The sequence below is a fragment of the Triturus cristatus genome, chromosome 11 (assembly GCF_964204655.1).
Source record: "Triturus cristatus chromosome 11, aTriCri1.1, whole genome shotgun sequence".
NCBI classification, from domain to species: domain Eukaryota; kingdom Metazoa; phylum Chordata; class Amphibia; order Caudata; family Salamandridae; genus Triturus; species Triturus cristatus.
Window position 1 is genome coordinate 858,862,640 of NC_140594.1, and position 21,432 is coordinate 858,884,071.

At 44.0% G+C, this 21,432-nt stretch overlaps 1 protein-coding gene across 2 annotated transcripts in view; it reads left to right on the forward strand.

Annotated features, from left to right (window-relative positions):
- The window catches only part of NGEF (neuronal guanine nucleotide exchange factor), a 979,475-nt gene that overhangs the window by 722,674 nt on the left and 235,369 nt on the right, over positions 1 to 21,432 (forward strand). For both annotated transcript variants that reach the window (XM_085634692.1, XM_085634693.1), the window contains one exon: positions 9,139 to 9,291. In XM_085634692.1, the coding sequence (XP_085490818.1) occupies positions 9,139 to 9,291 (153 nt within the window). The remainder of the gene's footprint in view (positions 1 to 9,138; positions 9,292 to 21,432) is intronic.

The window sequence follows — 21,432 nt, forward strand, 5'->3', positions numbered from 1 at the left end:
TTTCATACTGGTAGGCATTTTTAAAGAAACTCAGGATTCAGGACATAACACAGTGGTTAGCATTAACTTTAACAATAAAACTTTATTTCCATTCAAATAAACCTTTTTAGCAGCATCAGGATAATGAAAGACTGGGAAAAAACATAAGTTACTAACTTGTACCATGCAGTTTGCAAACATCTTTTTGTTGCCAGTTTATGAGTCACTGTGCTAGATCACGATTGCCACTTATAAACTGCACAGTAACTAAAGAATCTATGTTGATAAAACACAGTTTAAAAAAAATGCAGGTACACGTTCTTTGCAATAGGCATATTAACCCTCTGTACTACATTAGATAAGTCAAAGCTGCAACTGGACAAAACTCTCATCTCTCTCCAGCAGGAACATTAATCACTGCTGATATCTTGACACTTTCACTGCAGCTCCAAAACTTCTAATTATACAAGGAACTTTGCAGTGCTTTTAAAACTGCTGCCTGAGGACCCCCTGGGAATGTGTCACGGACCCCTAGGGGTCCGCGGACCACAGTTTGGGAAACACTGGTGTAGAATATTCCGTTAACGGTTACACGATGAGGAATAAAGACGTGTAATATCAAGCTCCATGTGTGGCATGATCTTTTGCATGTATCTGGGCTCGGGAGGACATTACAACTACAACCATATATGTGTCCCAAGCATCCAGGGACGGCACCAATCGCCTCATCAACGGCAACGATCTCCACACCGCTATTTCATCTGACTCCCATTTAAGGAGGTCCTTCAGCCATAGCGACAGCAGCGCACCAGCCAATTTCTAAGTTATGGCGATGCTGTGCTTTAGGAGAACAAATGGCAGATCTAGGAATCTCACAAAGTACTTGTTCCTATGTGTTTGGGCAGTCAATCCCAGCAAGCAATGAACAAAAAATCTTAAAGCAACCTGGGCAACACCAGCATTTTTGCAATGGACACCTGGCCCATAGGGGAGAGGAGCAGCGCATTTAAAAAATGTAGTGAGCGCCGTACACCGGCCAGGATCCTACCCAAATTGCTGTCCACCAGCTCGTGCTCCGTGTGGTAAATGTTAATGGCAAGATAGCAGAAGGTGTTGAATTGCCACATCAAGTCAGTCTGTTTAGGAGGCTCCAACTCCCATATCGGTACATTACACAGTGGAAAGAGACAGGAACTGGACCAATTTAACCGCAAGCCCGAGGCTCTACCAAAACCGTCCAGCACCTCCGTCACCCTAGACAGTTCATAACAATAGGCCCAAAGAAATATCAATGCGTCTTCTACATAGAGTGAAATTACCTCCCATGACACGCCACTCTATATCCCCCACTGTGGTCCCTGTTGCCTGAACAGACCCGCCAGTGGCTCCAAGGCGAAGAGGAGAGAGTGGACACCCTTGGCAGGTGCCTCTTCCTACCTGAAATTATGCCCATATGTCTCCGCCAGTATGTACTCTAGAGACCAGGTTGGTGTACAAAAGGTCTATCCATTGTCGGATCTCTGGACCCAACCAAAAGCAATACAGCACGAAGTGAGGATATCGCCTATCGGGCACCTAATGCCCGTCAATCAGGGTCGCTCACTCTCGGAGCACAGTAACCATTCCAGGACATGAGCCACCCTGTTGCCCTACAGATGCTGTTGAGCAGTATATTCTGCATGATACAGTCTCCCCAGTCTGTCCTGTATGGTCTTATGTTCTTCCCTAAGAGGGCAAAGTGCCTCTCTCTGATCTTTCCCCACCCGAGTTAACCTCATCTGCACACGAATCAGAGCCTCTGTCTCAGTCAACTTGTGACATAAGGACTCTTTAGCACTGTATTTGGTCTTGATGCAGAGCCTCGTATGACCACTTTGAATATGTATTGTATTTGACTACGTATTGTTTATATGAACATAGATTTGATCGTTGAAGAAAAAAAGACAAATTAAAAAATGAATAAAAATTAATTTGGACGACATTAAGCAAAAACTTGCATGAAATTTTATCACACTGCGATTACGTTATTTTGAGTGCAAATGGGAGACGCCCCTCTATGAAGGATAGCGCTATTGTTGAATTATTTTTATCCTCACTCTCAGGAGGATCAACCCATCAGCACCACCTACCTTGTCTCACACTCTGAATTATCGATAAAATTGAGTGCGTCTGTTTTTAATCTGTTCCACTTTGAATATGTCCCATTCCACCCTTTTATCCGAAGCGGTGTTCGCATTACACTCAAAGTATTGGAGTACATGTGTGCCCACAGTCTCATGGAACATTGAGTTCTAAAGTGCTCGCACCGGTAGCCTCCATGTTGGTATCGGAGTCTAATGTCTGCCCCAGCACAACAAGACTATCAGCGGGCTATGGTCCAATAATGGACGCCCCAGGAATTTAGCCAACTAGAGAAAGTAGGAGTATTCCAGGATAGAAAATTATAAATGCCGGGGGAATCAGCAGTTCTTGACGCCATCAAAAAATTGTCTATGATCTCTGCCTACGTCGCCCCTACTTCATCGCACAGTGGTGGTTCCCAAGCTCCCCCCTACACTCTGCACACAGTCGCTCACAGACAAGAATAAAAATTAAAACAAATGCAATAACAAAGTAATTCCCACCACTCTTCCCAGGTCGAAGGAAAAAGAATCTCCTGACCAATAGTAAACCAGTAATGAACACAAGTCAAACAAAGTCCTCCAAGGTGACAAGGGCAGAGATGTCAGATGTGGAGAAGGTATGAAGGACTCCGTTTACCCAGTGAAGCTGCAAGAGATCACTCCTACTACAGAGGATAGCCTATTGATACCCCACCAGTCACTACAAAAGGATATAGGGCAGCGGCTCAGATTACCTAGTCATCTCTCATCAGGGTAAAAGCTGGTCCCGATTGGAGTTCTGGGGGAATGTCCACAATGGCACGCAGCTGTTCCCCCCTCAAGTGAAGACAGTGAACCGGCAGTGGAGCCCGTGACGGGGCTTTGTTGGGATTCCAGTTCTGCCACCGCCCTGGCCCACTCCCTCGTGGCCTGTTCTTATGACGGTTTACTCCTAGAGAGGCTGTGCCATCGTCGCGGACAAGGGGGGCGCTGTTGTCACCCACTCTTTGTGCTCACCACATCATGCGACAGCAGCTGCACCCCATTTGACTTCAACCACTCCCAGGCCTCAGCTGGCAATGTGAAGAAACGGGTAGTATCAGAGTCCAGCACCCACAGCTTGGCCATAAACATCAAGGGTACAACAGGCCCATTTGGCGAAGCTTGCACTTGACTGGCATGGATGCGACCCGCTTGGACTGCATGTCCGCCATGTAATCGGGGTATAAGTTTGCTGAGCTGCTTTCCATTTGCCAGGGGCTCTTCGTGCAGACTGTAGAATGTGGTCTCAATCACGATAATTGAATTGTGACCACTGGCGGTGGGGGGGAGACCCAGCTGGGGTCTGCTGCCAGGCACCCTGTGGGCATTTTCTTCAGAGAAGAAGGTAGCTCCCCATCAATCAAGAACTGTGATAAGCAGTCAGTCTCCCAGAAAACGGTAGCCCCACAATATGACTGTTGTTGCGCCTTGACCTGCCCTCAGCATCATTCACTCGAGTATGCAATAAAGTCACTTCGGCCTGAATGCTCTTCAGCTGTGATGGCATGTCAGCCATTGAGGGGCACTGGCCAGCCAGTGCAGATTCATTGGTCTCCACTCAATCTTTCAACTTGGCGTGGTCAGCCCTAAGCAAATGCATCTCAACTGTTAAAGCATCCAGTTTAGGGTTCAGCATAACTTTAATGTCCTTGATGACCTCCCAAAGTTGATTGAACTTATTAACGGGTGTGGCTCCGCTGAGTACTTCCAGCCCCCGGTAGATCAGAACCACCCCAGTCTGTTGGCCCCCACTTGGTCCTCACTGTTGACCAAGGCTGCAAGGTGCGCATGCAGGACAGGAGAGCAATGTGAGCAAGGAGTCATGAACATGTCCCCACGGCCAGGCACACCACAACTCCCATGGCAGTGCCCCACAGAGTGCGCACACAGCACTCACAGGACCTATGGGAGCCCCAGTCTCTAAAGCGTCTCACAAATAGGTAGCAAAGTGAGTCAGACAGGAGAGCCAATACAGGTGCGGCTCTAACCAGCGGCCCAGGGCAATCAGCTTCACTTCAGTCTGGGAGCAGGATGCACAGGACCAGCTCAACATCAGTTCCAGCGTCCGATGTTCAGTGTCTATTTGTTTGAGCCATGCGGGTCAGCTAAACCCATGCCCCCCCCTGACACCCTGTGAGCCTCACTCCCCCTCTCTTAAAGTACCCTTCCTCTGGTTACGGCATAGAGCGACCCACGGGTCGTCAGGAGAAATCACTTACGGCCCCCCCAGAGTTCGTGCTCGTCCCTGCCTTTTCCTCCGTGCAGTACTCCGCTGCTAGTCGGGCCTCTGGGCCCCCATTTGCTGTCCGTGCCACATCCAGTGGACCGCTGCTATGCTCTATAGACTAGTGCACGCGGCACAGCTCAGTCTGGATTTGCCCGGCAATCAGCTCTCTGCTGGGCCACTGGTTAGCGCCACTGTCAGTCCCCCACAGAGCCCCAAGGCACAGGAGACCTTGAGCCCCCAAGGTGAAGTGGAGGACTGCGGTAAAGCAGCGCTAGTTGGAAGAATCCAGTTTAGTGGCCTCATGCAACCTTAGGGCAAACAAAGTCTGTGTCCCACTATAATAGGGGGGGGTTGACCCCCTGAAAGCCGCTTTCCAGCCTCCAAATCCACGTGGCTCCCTGTCGCCAGTCGGGCCTCTTCACCCCCAGTCGCTATGAGGGCCTCTGCTACCAGCGGGCCACCGGTTTCTTTTGCGGCGCCCACAGTGCAGCTCTGCCTGTAGCTACATCATGTGCTGCTCCCAACAAGGCCTCTGCTCAGGGCAGGCACCAGGTCACAGAGGGGAGCCCCCAGCAGAGCTGGTCTGTCGCTGGAGACCCCGGTTCAGTCTCTTTTATCGGCTCCACCTCCTGCCCCTCCCAGGATTGGCAAGGAGAGCCAAGCTCAGTGACCACACGCCCAAAGCAACGTTGGAAATCACCACAGCGCCATCCAACAGGGTATCTCTATGTTCGCTGCACATCACCCTGTTGTCACCTCCCCAGCCGTAGCATGCCAGTGGGAGGCTGGAGGAGCAATTTGGGGGGTCCAAGAAGATCTCTGGTACAACAGGATGCTGTTGGGCGGGCAGGCAGAGCTCATTCACCGTGCGTCCATCCCATCTGCCATCTTGACCACGCCCCCTTAATTTGGGTTGGATAAGGAAACAAATCAAGTTAGACCATTACCCCCACTATTGTTTCTCTCGGATTTTGTGCCACTAGCAACTACAATCAAAAATGAGAACTATATTAAGGCTATAACATTTGAGGCTTAAAATTGTCTCACAAGCTGAAGACCTAATTCTGATACATTCGGATCCTGCACTTTTATTTCTCTGGGTATTACAACGTATTGACATGCACAAAGAACATTTGGGATATAACACGAGCTCAGACAAATGAAGCGTCTCTGTCCAGATTAACTTTTTACAACACATATACCTCAGTTTAAATTTATATGGAATTATGTTTATTTTAATTACTTGCTACTGGGCCCCTTGGGTATTTGAATTCCTTTAGACCCAAATCAAATAAAGTCCTTTAATTGAGATTCCCTCTTTGCTAACAAGTAAATATTTAGAAAGATGGGGAAAATCTTATATGGGACTGTAGGGGAAGAGGATGATTCTCTACTAGCTACTTTATATAGTTAACAACATTGCCAGAATGCCAGTCTTCAGTATTTTTTAGATAGACTGCCTTTTTGGGGCTTTTTGTATGAGGGACAAAAAAGCCAAAGATCTTTTTGAAACAACTTCAGGTTTTCATTTCTACAGGCGGTTTTAGTTTCACTAACATGGGACAATCACATCAGACATTTTTTGCTGCATCATGTCAGAAACTCTGCTTCTTACCATTAGCTGAGAAGATATATGGGCTGGCATTGGAGCATGACAAGCTTGGTACAAATATTTTCTGATATACAATCTATTGAAAAGTACTGCTAATTGTTGTTATATGGTCGGACCATTAAAATCCTTAGGAAGGTGCTCAAAATGGTGACGAGGAGAGATTGTGTTCCTTTGTCTATTTATTTCTTTATAGGTTTTTATATAGCGCTAGGTGGACCCGAAGGTTTCAGATCGCTTTACAGAATCGAGAGCAAGGCAATAATCCAGTCACTGAGCATATGACGTGCAACAATCTTAGATTCAAGTATACACAAAATATATAAACTGGAAAAATAGGCAGAGCGGAAGGAATACACAAAAATATATACACAGAAAATCGTTTAGCCATGAGGGTGGATTACTGAATTGTGGTCAATTCGAACATTGAGTCCATGTAGGGAAAGATCTCCCTAGTCATGCTTTATTCAGGAATACTCATCAGATAAGTGCTAACGATGAATATTTACCTGGATGTTATGAACGTCAGTTGGATTTATTTAGTAGTGCCCGTTTGGAAGGATGGCAGGTTTTTTTAATGTATTATCTTGGCAGACAGTTTGTTTTTGCCATTTCAGGACTTGATAATTATCACCTGTAAGGTGGTCGACTGCCGGAGCTCTTTGCATCAAGAACAAATTGTGGATTAAGGATTATTTGGTAAACAGGGTACTTTCTAGGACAGATGTGGAGAGGTAGAGCTTCCATATTCCATTTACAAACACTTGGGGCCTCTTGGTGGGTTGCTTGGGACAGGATCCCTGGGGAATGGTGCTGCAGACCATTCAAACTTGCTTGGTGTCCTCGGTCCTGGAATTATAGGGTCTGCAAACTCCAAGCTCAATAATTCCTTCCCAGGTGAAGACCAAGGTACAGTCGTGTGGGAACTGTGGGCAGCTGCTGCGCCAAGCTCACGCCTGCCCTGCTCCTCCGCAATGAGGGGAGCATAAAATGCTCGCCTCATTGCGGACTTTAAATGGGTGTGTATTTCAACCAGTAGTTTTCCCCAGAAGAGGAAAAAACACAAGGAATTAGATCCAGGGTTCCCAAGTCTCACTGTTGGGAAAATAACTCCTAATCCACGCATTAGTCTGAGATGCACACCAGAATCACTGATTGTGGGGCTTGGATTCCAAGCACCAAAATATGGGGAACTCATAATGAGTGCCTTGCCCAGTGAGGTAGGTTAAGGAGGTTTGAGGATGAAATCAAGCAGCATTCAGAGATTATATCTGTCATTCCCACAGGCTTGTTGCAATGCTGTGGTCATGGAATCAATAAAATTGAGGCTGATAGAGCAGAGAATTATCTGCAGAGTTTATTGCTCTTCTCACGCCCTTTAGTATGGTTATGCTGCCGAATATGAATATGGCCTTAGGGTGAGTAGTAAACTCATAATATTTTAATTACATGTTTTATCCTAATGATATACAGCCAGGTTTGAGAGTACGGATTATGAAGGGTTTGATGATTGTGAAAACATTGGAGGTGTGAATCTAAACTGTATAATTTTGTTTGGATACACAAATTGTTTCATCTATCATCATTAGAGAATCTATCTTGTCAAACCTGAGACCACACTGAAAAATGTGAAAGGTTAGAGGGATATTTCCTGTAGTATAATCTGGTAACTGAGAAATAAGGATGGTTTTAATATGCTTTGTCCCCCTTTCTCACTTTCATTAAAAAAATGCATTTTGTACAGTATGCTGCGGTTGCTGGGTTAGTTAATTATTGAGAAAGATAAATGTACTCAGTTATTAAATGTTTAAAAAAAGCTTTGTGCAAAGATTGACCAGCATTGAAGTGGCTCCAAACTAGGCCAACTCCACCCTCTCATGTGCCGAAGAGTGTTAGGATGACATCCACCTTTAAAGGAGACCGCAACTTAGTTGTCATTTTCAACACTATCCTCTACTTTGCAGGAATCCTTGTGAACAGGTAACGTTCACAATGGCATTCCATGTATACTGTCCATTGCACAATTGCTCTATGTCTAGACTGGAATCATTTACTATTAAAAAACACGTGAGCTATGTTCTTGTGGACAGCCATGCTTCTGTTGGTGATTACCATGACTCCAGCTCTGGCCACAGTCGATCTTTACTTTGGCTCGCGATGCCGACATCTATCAACTGTAATGTGTTATTCTTGCTCACAAGACATATAAAGGCATCATCTCCACTCCTCTTCAGGGTAGACTTCATCTTGTTTGCCTCCCTATCCATTATTTTCCTTCAAGTTGCCTTTTCAAAGTTCCCCTGGTCACAAATTTGAAGACAGTCTTTCCTTTCATGGTCCATATGATCTAAAACTCCCTGCCTGTGTTCTTGTGCCATACCTCTGGTCAACTGTGCTTCTCAAAAAAGCTGAAAGCATGGCGGCTCTCTCTCCTCCAGCCTGCTAAACTTGACATCTTTGATGTTCACTGCAAAGCAAGATCTGAAAGCACTCTCCACACAGACCTTTGCGTAGCCTCCAACACCATGCCTTTGAAGAAGAGTATAACAACCGCCTTTAACAACAAGACTTTAATCTGCTAGTACGTCACTGTCGCTCTCCTCCTACTGTCTCTGATGTTCTGGCAGTTTGGTCTACGGCCTCTTCATCTTCAGGTCTGGGGTGGCCATTTTTCAAGCCCTGGGAAGCAGCTTCAGCAGCGTGTTGCTATGGCCTGAAAAAATAAGTAAAAAGTGAAGAGAATATTTACAGACCATCTGCAAAGCTATGTGCACTCAAATACTCAGGAAAGGGTTATTAAGACTTTGTTTTACTTAATGCTTGCTGCCAATGTGTTCTAGTCTGGCTACATAGGGGTGTAATCACCCGTTTCTGTTATATAACTGAATGGTTCCTGTTTTACTGCTTTGGAAGGGGGAAATCCCAAGCTAAAACACCAGGAATATATTACTAAATTCTGCACCTCTGTATCTGCTGCATTAACCTACTGAGCGGTTTTAAATACGTACATTATTTTTAGGGGCGGAGAAGGTAAAGCATTTGAGACGTTGTATTCTATGTGATAATAACCATATGAAGGTCATTCAGACGTTCTTGAACATACATCATGCTGAACTCCAATCTCTAAATGGAGCTCGTCCCAGTCGAATGGAATCATCTCAAACCATTTTTATCTCTAGGTTCCTTCTCGATCTGGAACAGCGGATGGAAAAAAACATTGTGATTTCTGATGTCTGTGACATTGTCCATCTCCATGCAGCCGACCACTTTACCGTTTACATCACCTATGTCTGCAATCAGACCTACCAGGAGAGGACGTACAGGAAGTTGCTGTAAGTGCATACAGTCATGTTTTTCATTTTTATGAACGCTATATATTTGGACTTCTCTACATATGCGTCTCTCTGACCTTCATGCTCTGTTCACACGTCTCCCTTTCACACTCTCTTCCCTCCCCTTTTATCTTCTGGTCTCTAGCTTAATCTCAAGTTTTACATCATATTCTGCTTTTTACTAATTCATTTAAATGTCTTTTTGTCTCTTTTTTCATCCCTTGCCCATTTTTTTCCAATTGTCTCACTTTTAAAAACATTTTTTGCTTCTTTTTCTTTGTCTACTCTTGTCTTCGTCTCCTGATGTGTTTCTCGAGACAAAGTGCACAAACTTCAGAAGGGACATCATTTCCGGGACACTAAATTTCATTGTCACCTCTTTAACCTGTTACTTTATTAGTCGGAATGTGCACAGTGTGTTTATTAATGTTGTTGAGATGTCCTACAGTGGTCGGTGCCTTCCTGGTTTTTGTAGACTCTATATATGTGTCGGCAAAAGGGGCATTCTGGAGACAGGTGTTGGGCTACTTTCCACTTTGCAAGACCATCAGCCTCAAAATGTAGCTTTTCACCTCAGCTCATGGCCAGCGGCCTGGGGTTATTTTGTTTTCCATACAACATCCACTGTTTCTAAGTCGGGAAGCTCTGCTTTGTTGTCCTGGAAAAAAGTGACGAGGAGAATTGTTGCATTAGTAGCCGGCCGCTGGTAACTACTCAGGTTGCTCCCACTGTTTTTGCTCACCCGGCTACTCCAGAGATTAGCCAGAGGCGAATTCTGCCCAATAAAAACAATCCACCCCAAACTGCCGGGCCAAATCCCCTCTAGACGGAAAAACATGCCATCTTTGTTGTGCAGTTTAATTAAATCCAGTGCCACATTGAGCCTGGAACCCTGTCTGACTATAATCATCAGAGAACGGGAATCTCACGTAAAAAACAACAAGCATTGGCATAGCCAATAGGTCTCGCCTTTGGGACCTTATAAGTGTTTAGTCATGCAACAGTTGCATAACCAAATACTTATAAGGTCCCAAAAGCGAGACCTATTGGCTATGCCAAGCAGTGAAAATGATCGCGATCAAACATCAAAGCGGCCCTGCGGCTGCGAAAGTAATTGCAGTAAAGTGGGGCGCGCGCGCCCGCACACATGCACTGTACCTACAGGCTGGCCTGGTAGCACTTTTTGGAGCCCTCTCAATAAGTCTTGCCAGACCAGCGCATGCGCTGGGTCAGGCGAGACCTAAAAAGGGGACGGGTTGAATGTGAAATTCTTGAAATAACCTGCTAGTCTGAAAATATAATTATTGTTCCCTCCTCCTCGTCTGTCGAAATTCCCCCCTCCCCACCCGGCCCCACTGTCCCACCGCTCTTATCTGCAGGGGCCGCAGCTGCTGATATCCCCTCTCATGGCTAAAACCATTCCTCACCCAGCAAGCAGTCTTGCCAATCCTTGAAACGTTCTTGTATGATTTCGATATTGAGGGGGATTCTTCCTGTCATTATACAGTCATTGATCTGAACAATATTTGTGATGAATATCATGTCCTTCTTTAGTGTCAGGGTTGAGTCCATCACATCCCTCATCAGCTGCTGATTTGTTTACCTCTAGTGGTCTTTTGAAGGGGACACCTACTAAGTTTCACATCCTTTGCAGAAGGACCAAGGAATTTCCAATGGAGATCCCTTGCTTCTCTTTTGCTCACTATAATACATCAGTCGGCCTGCTGCAGAACCTTCTGGGGACGCGTTGTCAGCAACTGCCAATGATCCCTTTGTTTCCAAAGGCTTGAGGTAAGTAGAAGTTCTAGAATACGGACTTGGGTTTTTCGGTTGCTAGTCATTTCCTGATGTGATTGTTGTCAGTATGGCTCATTACCAATAATTGTCCCTGCTTTCAGGACTTCTAATCAGTGTCATAACTCAAAATAACGCGCCCACTTGCAAATTGTGCCACTGGATCCCTTAGATTCCTACCAGCATCAGTGTCACTGATGAACGTCTGGAGCGAGAACTCAGTAAGTTCTCTTAAGTGCACAAAGCGTGTGGGATGAATGAGGCCAGCCATGAATAGGAGGGCTCCTGCAACAAAGAGATGACTCTGGCTCACATTATGCTTCTTCAGTATCATCATCCTATATGTGTCTCAATCAGTCAGTGAAACAAGGGTTTTGGCTGCTAGGTCCAGATCTCCATTGAAGGCATTTCCACTCAGTACCAGATACGATCAGACTTTTTGGCATAAGAATTAAAATCTTCCATATGGAATAGCATTATTAGAGTGTTAGCAAAGCCCAACGTGTACAACCACATCTCACCAGGTTTTTTTTTTTTTTTACAGTGGCCCTCCATTAAGGAACTGACTCAGTTGATGTCTAAAAGCCTAGTGCATAGTACAGTTTTCGACTCTGGTTCTGAGAGACATATTTACCAGGTATGCCTTTGTCCAGAAGCTGAGGGCATCTTCCAGTCAGCTGCTTTTGGAGAGCTACTTTTGGGGCAGTGCCCTCAGGGTTTATGCATCACTAGTCTGGTCTAGAATTTTCCACCATGTTGCCTTTAGTCTGAGGCGCACCACTCCAAATCTTACAAAATATTGAACACCTGGAACTTTAACCAATAGTTTAGGCTCCTCTTCTACTTTCATTGTTTTGGTTGTAGCAGTTCGAAGGAAATTACATTGCTATATGTGTCGCTGAGATGCTCCTACCCTGTCAAACCCCAGCTATAGCTAGATCACCTGGACAAACATCACCAATCACTCATCATCCATTCCTGGACAAAATGCTTGAAAAAGAGCCGTCCCTCTACGACTACATGCCCACCATTGTCCTTTTTTAGGTCTCGCCTGACCCAGTGCATGCGCTGGTCTGGCGAGACTTTTTGTGATGGCTTAAAAAAGTGCTACCGCTGTAGCCTAGAGCTACAGTGCATGTGCGCGGGCGCACGCCTCACTTTCGCGGCCACACGGCCGCTTTGATGTTTGATCGCAATCGCGATCACTTTCACTTTCGCGGCCGCTTTGATGTTCTCCGTGAGCCAGTTTTTTTTTTTCCTGTTTATTACTTCTATGTAGTAATGGTGGCACCCGTGCTCCGCCATTACTACAGAACAGTAATACACAGAAACAAGCATTGGCATAGCCAATAGGTCTCGCGTTTGGGACCTTATAAGTATTTAGTTATGCAACTATTGCATGGCTAAACACTTATAAGGTTCCATAAGCGAGACCTATTGGCTATGCCAATGCTTGTCTGCTTTGATACTGATTAGGATTTAAACCAAGATAGAAACCAGAAATTGGCCCCATATAGACAGTCAACACACCTTGTAGAGCCTTGCCAAATGGGACTCATTCAAGACATCCTCCTTTCCACCCTTCAACAAAGTTTTCCAAATAATCTTAAAACACCACTTCTTCCTCAGTTTCAACCATAAAGTCCTTCAAAGTTTCAGGTCGCACCTTCACTTCATCTGAACCTAGCAAATTGTAGAAATGGAATGCAGAATCCCTGAGAGCTCTCATCTGTCCCAAAGTTCTGTAACCTGCATTTGAAGACTTTGTGTGGTCTTGCCAGCTGATCATGTATTTCGACTTGCTACATGCTGAAAAAGTACAATTCTGTCTCTAAGTGTTTGCCAAAAATCATGCCTCAACTTTGCAAGATTTGGAGGTCTGCATTCTATCTTAAGCTGATCTGTTCCTCACCCACCTGCTTAACTTATAGTTTGACACACTTAACAGACTCACTCGGTCATTCAGTCTAGGCATTCTGCTGTCTCACTGGAAAGCTTCTTCCATTAACTCTTACTTGCTCCCTGTACAGAATTTCTGGAATTCCCTCTCAACTCACATGTCTTTTTAATCTACCTCTAATAGGGGGCAATAACAGTCTGGCACCACCAAGGGCTCCGCACAAAAAGCAAACTTTACCTGCCAATCTGAAGTTCAGCAGCTGTGTTGGCCCTTGTTCTAGTACAAGCAAGAAGAGTGGAAGAAAAAAAATATTTTTACCACAGTTTTTGTAATGTTCTAAGTACAGATCAATATTTCCTATGTTTATGTTTTTTTACCTATTTGCAATCTAAGGGGGAAAAGGTGTTAAACCCATTGATGAACCCAGAAAATACACATTCTTAAAACTAGATAACATTCTGAATTTAGCAAGGTGTCATTTTTATAGATTGCTCAGTGAATGAATGAATAAAATATTTTATTGTATTAATCATTTGATTACAAAAAAGCAGAAAAAAATGCGAGCATATAAAAATAAAATAATTTCCGTGACTAAAATTTCCTATAAAAAGGACATACATATTTCATAATACTATATTTATATATATATATATATATATATATATATATATATATATATATATATATATATATATATATATATATATATATATATTATAAAAGTCGTCTAAACAATTTATGCTTTATAGGCATGCTCTAAGAACAGTACCGTCCTTATAATTGCACTGTCCTCTTTGAGCCTGAAACAGTATCGAACAGCCTCTGCAGTTGTTCTTATTTTAGCGTTATTAAACAAGGGGCGTAAATATGTCCTCCGTATGGGCAGCAGCTTCGGGCACACACATATTATATGTTCAAGAGTTTCCTTACCAATTCCACAAAGCCGACATGCTTGTATACCTTTCAGTGACTGGTTCCAAGTCCCTTCAAACTCCCCAATCGGTATGTAAAATTGTCTAAACCTTAAGTATTTCTGTTTTATGTAACTGGGTAGATTCCATCCCAAGTATTCTTGAGCCTGTATGGTATATGTATTAATTACTAGGTCCATATGTTTATGTTTCCCAGCTTGTAGAAGATTTGAAATCCACTGCTGTGTAGTTAGCGTATTACGTATTAGATTTTTCCGCACATCTCTGGTCATTCACCCCATCTCCTGTATATCAGGCAGATCAGAAGATCCTATTTCCATCTTTATACTATATAGTTGTAAAACTCTGACTTTTTTGCTCCGTAGTTCTTCAAATATTTGATGTTTCAATGTGCATGGATCAGCCTTGGCACAATCAATAATGTAGCTCACACAACTTCTCTTATGCAACAGTTCCAGAGATTTTAGACCGAATTCCAGTCTTATGGTACAATGTGGAGTTGCCTCTTGTAGATGAAGTATGGTGCGTACACTTTTCATAAAGCATTTCTCAAGTTCAAGAATGACTTTCATATTAATTACTGGACATGCATATAATAGGTAAGGAATCATTTTCATTTGTAATGCTTTAAGTGATGGATTAATAGTATTTCCTCTAAACATTATCATGAATCTCGAAATGTAGTTAGTAATAGCAGTTGATTTTGCATTTTTACTAACTTTATGGCTTGACCATGATAACTTGTTGTCAAAGATTACTCCGAGATAGTTGTATTGTTCCACTACCTCATTTAAATTTTCTCCTAGTGCCCACATTTTAGGTTTTATAGACTGTCCAAACATCCCCATTTTTGGTTTTGACAAATTTGCTATCAAACCGTTTACTATATTATGGGTATGTAGTTGATTCAGTTTGTACTGTTGTCCTTTTGGAGTTAGGGACAAAATTACTAAGTCGTCCGCATATGCTAGGTAAGGTATCTTTTTACCCCCTAATTTAGGTGCCACACCCATATCGGAACTTAGCACCAAATATATCTCCGCAATATAGAAAGAAAATAACAGCGGTGCAAGGACACAGCCTTGCTTAAGACCATTTGTGGTATCCATTTTTGGCGACAGTGTATTATCATGAGCCAATTTCACCTGAAGCCATGTTTCCGAATGCAGGCCAATAATAAGATTCAAAAGATTCTGATCATATTTCCCATACTGTTAATTTACTCCACAGCCTTTGCTCAGAGTTTTCCCCTTGAAACTTATCTTTGAAATAAATAATAGTGAACTTTAGTGGGAAAAAGAGCGGTACAAAATGAGGTTTTTACTCGTTAGTGCTTGCGCTAAATTCTCATCCATACAAGTAACATCCCTTTTTGTCCGTTAGACTCTTGTAGTATTAGAGATTAACCATAATTCCAGAATATTCTCAGGGTCATTTTAAACTTTTTGTGCACACTAACTTACAATTGAAAGCTAGACATTTCCAATATAAATAACAACTCTCCTACCATCCAATGCTCACACACTGCTCCTAGAGAAAACAGTTAGTCATGGATGTGGGCGGGCTTATTGCTTGGAACAAGAAATGTCCAAAAATGAGTCATAAAAAAGTCAGACATTTCCGAAAAACGAAATGTCAAGAGAGTCCCGGGGTAATCCAATAATTCCTTCTTAGTCAGAGTGGCCTGCAAATATTGAACTTTGAAAAAAAACACAGGATTTCCTAAGAGTTCTGTGGGAGAAGCTATCAGAATCTATAGGGAGCGACAGAAGTCCTACCACCTGGTATTCCCACACTTCTAAAGTTAAAAAGTTACCCCACCTGAGTGGGTGGACTTATCCCCTGGGGCAAGAAAACTCAGAAACTAACTGTGAAAGTGTCAGGCAGTGTGCTTTAATGTTACATTAAGTCTTGGTAAGAGGGTAGCTGTGATAATGTGTTACTGTGTTTGCTGCATGCAGGGACTGTACCAGTCCCAGACATTTCTGAAAACTAGACACTTGGGGAACGTCCAGGGTGGTGTAGCCTGCATGAATCACTCATGTTTTCCTACTCGGAATGTCATGTAAATAACAATATTATGTCTAAAAAGCCACAATTCCCTCTCAGTTTCGATGGGGAGGTGGCAGCAGAATTTTGCCATGGGATTGGTTGGCACCCCATGAAACCTACTGACTATGGACTTTTCTGAAAACAAGAGAATCCGATTAAGCAAAGGTGAAGTGCTTTATGTAGATTCTCCAGAATGTCCTTTGAAGGTCATTGTATGCCTAATTTCCAGTTCTGTGCAGGACTCTATGAGGAAAAGGTCCCTTTGGAAAGGGGAGTCTATCCCCTTTCCTAGTGTACCTCACCCATTGCAAAGGGTAGGCTTTTCCCTTTCCAACAATAACTCTTCCATTGTAATTGGCACTTGGGAGTTTGAGCTGTGCCCATGTGCACCAATTGCAATGAAAGCAGTTGAGGCTGAGTGAGCTAACACTGCTTTCACTTTCACTTTGATAAGATCAGTCTGCTAAGTGTGTTGTGAATCATACGAGTAGAAAAAAAGCCTTGAGTTGAGAGACCAGCTTTTCCCCTCCAGTCAGAAATGAGGGCGTGAACAGGACATCCCTCTGGTGGGGGCACCAGAGGTATTCCTAGGCCCTGGTGTAGGACATGCTAGACACTTTGTTAACATATCAGGGACAGCGCTGAGGACATTTCCAGCACTGTAGTAAACTTAAATTATCTTGATTTAACCTAAAACCTAAATATCCTCTCAGGATTTCTTTCTCACTCTTCATCTATCTGTGCCACAGGAAGGATCTGTCTCTTGTCACCTTCAAACTTAATTACTAAAGAGAGAGATCTACTATGCTTCTGACAGGGCAACTCTGCTGTGGCTGTGCCTAAGTTTGGATTGGTGTATTACTTCCTAGGAACAGTTGTGCTGCTCAATAGATCCGAGTCAATGCTATACAAAAAACCTAACATCAAAATAAGATTTAAACAAACAAACCACTCACAAACCACATGTTAGCATTGCCATTTGTGCTGGTTAACAATGGTGAAGCCACAATACTTTTAGCACTCAGTTCTTAGTTCAGTTTCTCGTGTTTTTCCTGTAGCAGAAGGTAATTGTACACTATTGGGAACATGTTAAGAGACACAGTTGCCGCTGCTCTTTGGGCATGGCATTGTGCACTTGTGCACCTGCGGTCTTCAATGTATTGCCTAACCTCCTGAAGATAGAAGGCCTTGGAATGGATCTTGAATGAAGGTATGTAGCAGGATTATGGGATTGGCTAAAGGCAATTGCTCCATGTTAATTACATTAAAAAAAGATAATTGAACCTCAGATTCAATTTTCGAACAGCTAAGTTTTGTAAGTGCGCAACTTGGACAATTGAAGTTTGCAGGCCAATGAAACAAAGGATGACCCTGTTACTTACTGTTTATAAATTTGGAGGAAACATGGCTGGCACAACTTGATCCCCATTCATTCAGTGCTTTTGTCTATGCATAACTGTGGCCGCGGCAATCACAGTCCTTTGTCTTTCTCTAGATTAAGACGTATTTTGTGTCTACTGCTGCCAGTTCACATAAAGGACTTTGCAATTTCTGCATTGTTTGTGGTTTAAAATCCAAGTATTTGTTTCAACTGATTCAATGTATCCCATTGGATTGTGATCTTTCAGTCATCAGGAATAAGGCTGTCCACTCCTCTATCAGCAAGACCCTGACATTCCAGAAGATCATTCTTCCACTTCACCAGACTTCTCTGAAACCTTCCAATGTCCTCTTCAAAGTGGCAGCAAGGAAGATTATACCTGACTGCATTTGCTAGGTGCCCCTGTGGTTACTTTAGAAGTGTTTGAACCAGTAGACAGAGTGTCTTGGAAAAATTGGTGAATATAGCTTCTAATTCTAAGAGTTATGTGAACGCCTAAGTGTGTTGCATGTATCACAAACATGACCTAGTAGGAATCTCTTCTAGACACCTGATCCAAATCCCAGTTGTCACTGACACATTAGTGTTCGGCTGGATGACACATGCAGATTAACTGAGAGTGCTAGAGTGACATTGACTTTAATCAGAGATGCGAGTAGACCTATGCATTGTCTCCTTCGATCCTGTGTTTTGGGGCAGAACTACTGAAGTAAACTTAAAACAGTACCATTGCATGTTTAATCACAAGGACGCATACTCTTTGCCCGCTTCGGGGCTCACCATTTCCAGTCCAGGGTAGTGACTTAGCTTGGGAAATGCACTGACTCATGAACTGCAATAATGCAACGAACAGATCTTGCATATTGAGTAAGACGTTTTTGACTAACAGTGGAGTACTCTTTCAGTAGATCGTCTCTCAGAGTGTGCGGGGATCTAATGCGATGCCTCCAACTACCAAAAGTGCCTGGGTGCAGAGACCTGTCTTGAGTTTCCTGCATCCTCCACACCTCTGCAGCACCTTAAGCTTCTTGATGAATCTGATCAGTCTGACTTGGACCCATCAAAATGTGTCTCTGACTTGTTGCAAATATAAGTTGCACCACAGACAAAGCTACACTGGTGAAGGTCAGGCCTTTCTAGAAATGGAAGCTTGATTTTTTTTTCTCAGTTTTATATAGTGCTTGTAGGAAGCTGACATTTTATGTAGTGCACCAAAATAAGGTACACTGTGTACAAAGTCCAGATGACCCTTTATTGGCTTACAGTGCTTAAAGTGATAATCCCAAATGCTCTATCTGTGGTAGTGTTGGCTATCAGTTTAGGATTATCAGAGGGTAGTGTTCAGTTTTTGTTGCACACACACAGTCAATAAATAAGACACTCAAGAAGAAACTGAGGACCAATTTAGGAAAATAACACACATTTTTATATAATTTTAGACACCAAGATCATTGGAATCCGGTAAGTACTTTAGACGTTATAGATTTTTATGGGAAAAACAGTACACAATCACAGCTGTCAGATTTGAGGCATGAGCCTCGAACACCGTAATGTTATCTCATGGAGGAAACATTCACTGCATAGGTGCACTTACAAATGATTCTCAGGGTTACTCTTCTGGACTAAAGGTGCTTAGTGGCCAAGGCCCAAAGAACCACCAGCAGTTAGGCTTTAACTGCCCTGGTGTGTCCGGGTGCAGAGTTGCTGGTAGCAATGATAGCCTCAAAAGCTACCCATTAAAGTCAGCGGAGAAACCTGTAACAAAAAAACTGCTGCAAGTGGGGACTTGGGGACAAGTCTGGCAGAACCCAAAGGATGGCCCGGCTCTTGAGGGTCTGTGGAGCAAGGGGGGTACTGTCTGTGGCTCGGACTTGGGCCGTGGGGCTTGGGTGCAGGGGTGTTTTTGTCCGGCGGGTCGCTTGCATTGGAGGCTCACTTCTTGGTGCTAGCCTCAGTGATGCTGACGTCTCTCATTGGTAGGTCAGTCTTGGCAGGGTTGGTGTCTGAACTCGACATTTAAAAGCCTTGGCTGCTGCAACAGCTCCGGTGCCCAGGGTATTGGTGCTAGAGGACTCCTGGAGGGTCTAGCGGCTCAAGACTCACTGGGGAGATGGGCTGACTTCTGGGAGCCACAAAGTCCTCTTTCTGGGGTGCTGCTTTCTCGGTGGACCAGGTATTCAGCCAAACGGTGTACCAGGCAGATGCGATCTGTGCCTGTGGAATGCAGGGAAGTGGCTCCTCTACTTTAAGGAAAATGCTGACTGATTGGCGGTATTGCTGCCAGCCCTCCAAGGCTTTAGGAGGATACACAGCTGCTGGACAAGTCGGGTCTTTGCAATTGTTGGGCCAGAAGAAGGCAGACATGGTTTTGTGCCAAATCTGGGGTTGGTCCATGGTTGTTGCATTTTCAGATCTTCTTGGTCCTTCTTCTGTTCCCAGTAGACAAATCTGAGTTCCTGGTGTCAGGGTGGGGGTGGGGGGGACCAAAATACTGAATTTAGGGGTGTTAAGGGGAGGGTACAGTAGTAGCCAATGGACTGCCTACCCCTGGGGGGTCTACACTCCCTTATATGACCACGTCCTGTGGACATAAACCTGACCCAGAGTTCCCAGTTTCTCTAAAAACTAGATGGTGGAACCCTTTTTTGGTTGTTCACTTCAGGTAGCCCACCTTAAGGGTGTGATTAGCTTGAGAGTGAGCACGCTTTCTGACTGTATAATTTTCCTGCCTGTCCTGGTGCCAAATGGGCCTCTGGGCAGGGGCTGGCATCTCCCAGGTCTGGTGGAAGCATATCAAAGGCGGTAGAGGCTTTGAAGCGTCTGGCCTTGATATGCTAAAACACTAGCCATCCAGTTGAAGGTGGTGTGAACACTTTCCTCTGGAGGAGCAGGCAATGTTTCTGACCTCAGAGACCGTGGGCTTTCACCTGCAGGAGTCAGAAACGTGTCTGTGGTGGCAGGCTGGATGATACTAGCCAGCCAGAACACTATGAGACTAGTAGGATTCAGGGGGCACCTCTAAGGTGCCCTGTGGGTGCACGTCAAAACAAATCAAATACTGGCATCAGTATGGATTTGTCAAGACGAGGTGTTTGATACCAAACACCATTATTTTCAGTGAAGCCAATATGTAGCTGGGTAACTTGTAGTAACCCGTGCCCAGTACATATACTTAAGATGGATTCCTGAACGCTTGCAATGTTGTGGCAATGGGACAAGATCTCACAGGAGCATGCAGATATGTCCTCACATATAGCATAAGGCACCCTGCCTTACTGCTTTAAGTCCTGCTGTAGGGGTGACTTACATATAGTATATGCAGAATTCATGAGCATGGCGCACAGGGAGTGTGCCATGTCCTGTTTTCAAATGGTTTGTATCATTTCATGCAGCTGCAATGGCAGTCTGCATGCAATTTGTGTTTGGGTGCCTGAAGGTGGCGTAATTCATGCTGCACCCCTTAGGGACCATTTTTAGTACCCATGGCCTAGGTACCAGGGGTACCATTTACTAGGAACTTCCAAGGGGGCTAAAGTCCTTGCCAATTGGTTTAACAATTGAAGATGCAGCTAATTTTAGGAAAAGAGCACTGTCACTGGGGTCTGATTAGCAGGGGCCCAGTGCATTTTCAGTCAAAAAGCATCAGTACTAGGGCAATAAGTAGGGGTAACCATGTCAAAAGTAGTCACTTTCCTACAGTGTGATCTTGGCCCAAGGGTACTAGAGTGATTTACCTGAGCACCGGGTTACATTACACAAGGTCAGTTTAATTTGTCTTTTAGGCACTGGGAGATTATTTGATTTCCCCAGTTCCAAAGGGCCAAAATCTCCTCACAAATTTTCAAAAAGAAGTTTGGCTTAAGAGTTTAGTGGCGAAAGGGAAACCTTTCCTGTATGCTGCTTGAAGCAGAAAAGTTAAAATATTTAATAACATGTGAATACATTTTAGGACTAAAACACTTCTTTTGTATGGTGACATTTAGGGCTGAAGAGCGCTTTGGACATCAGTCCAACTTGAGTTTTAGATTGCTACACATTTAAGGTAAAGCAAGCGCAAATATTGCGGTGCACGGTGTGCAATA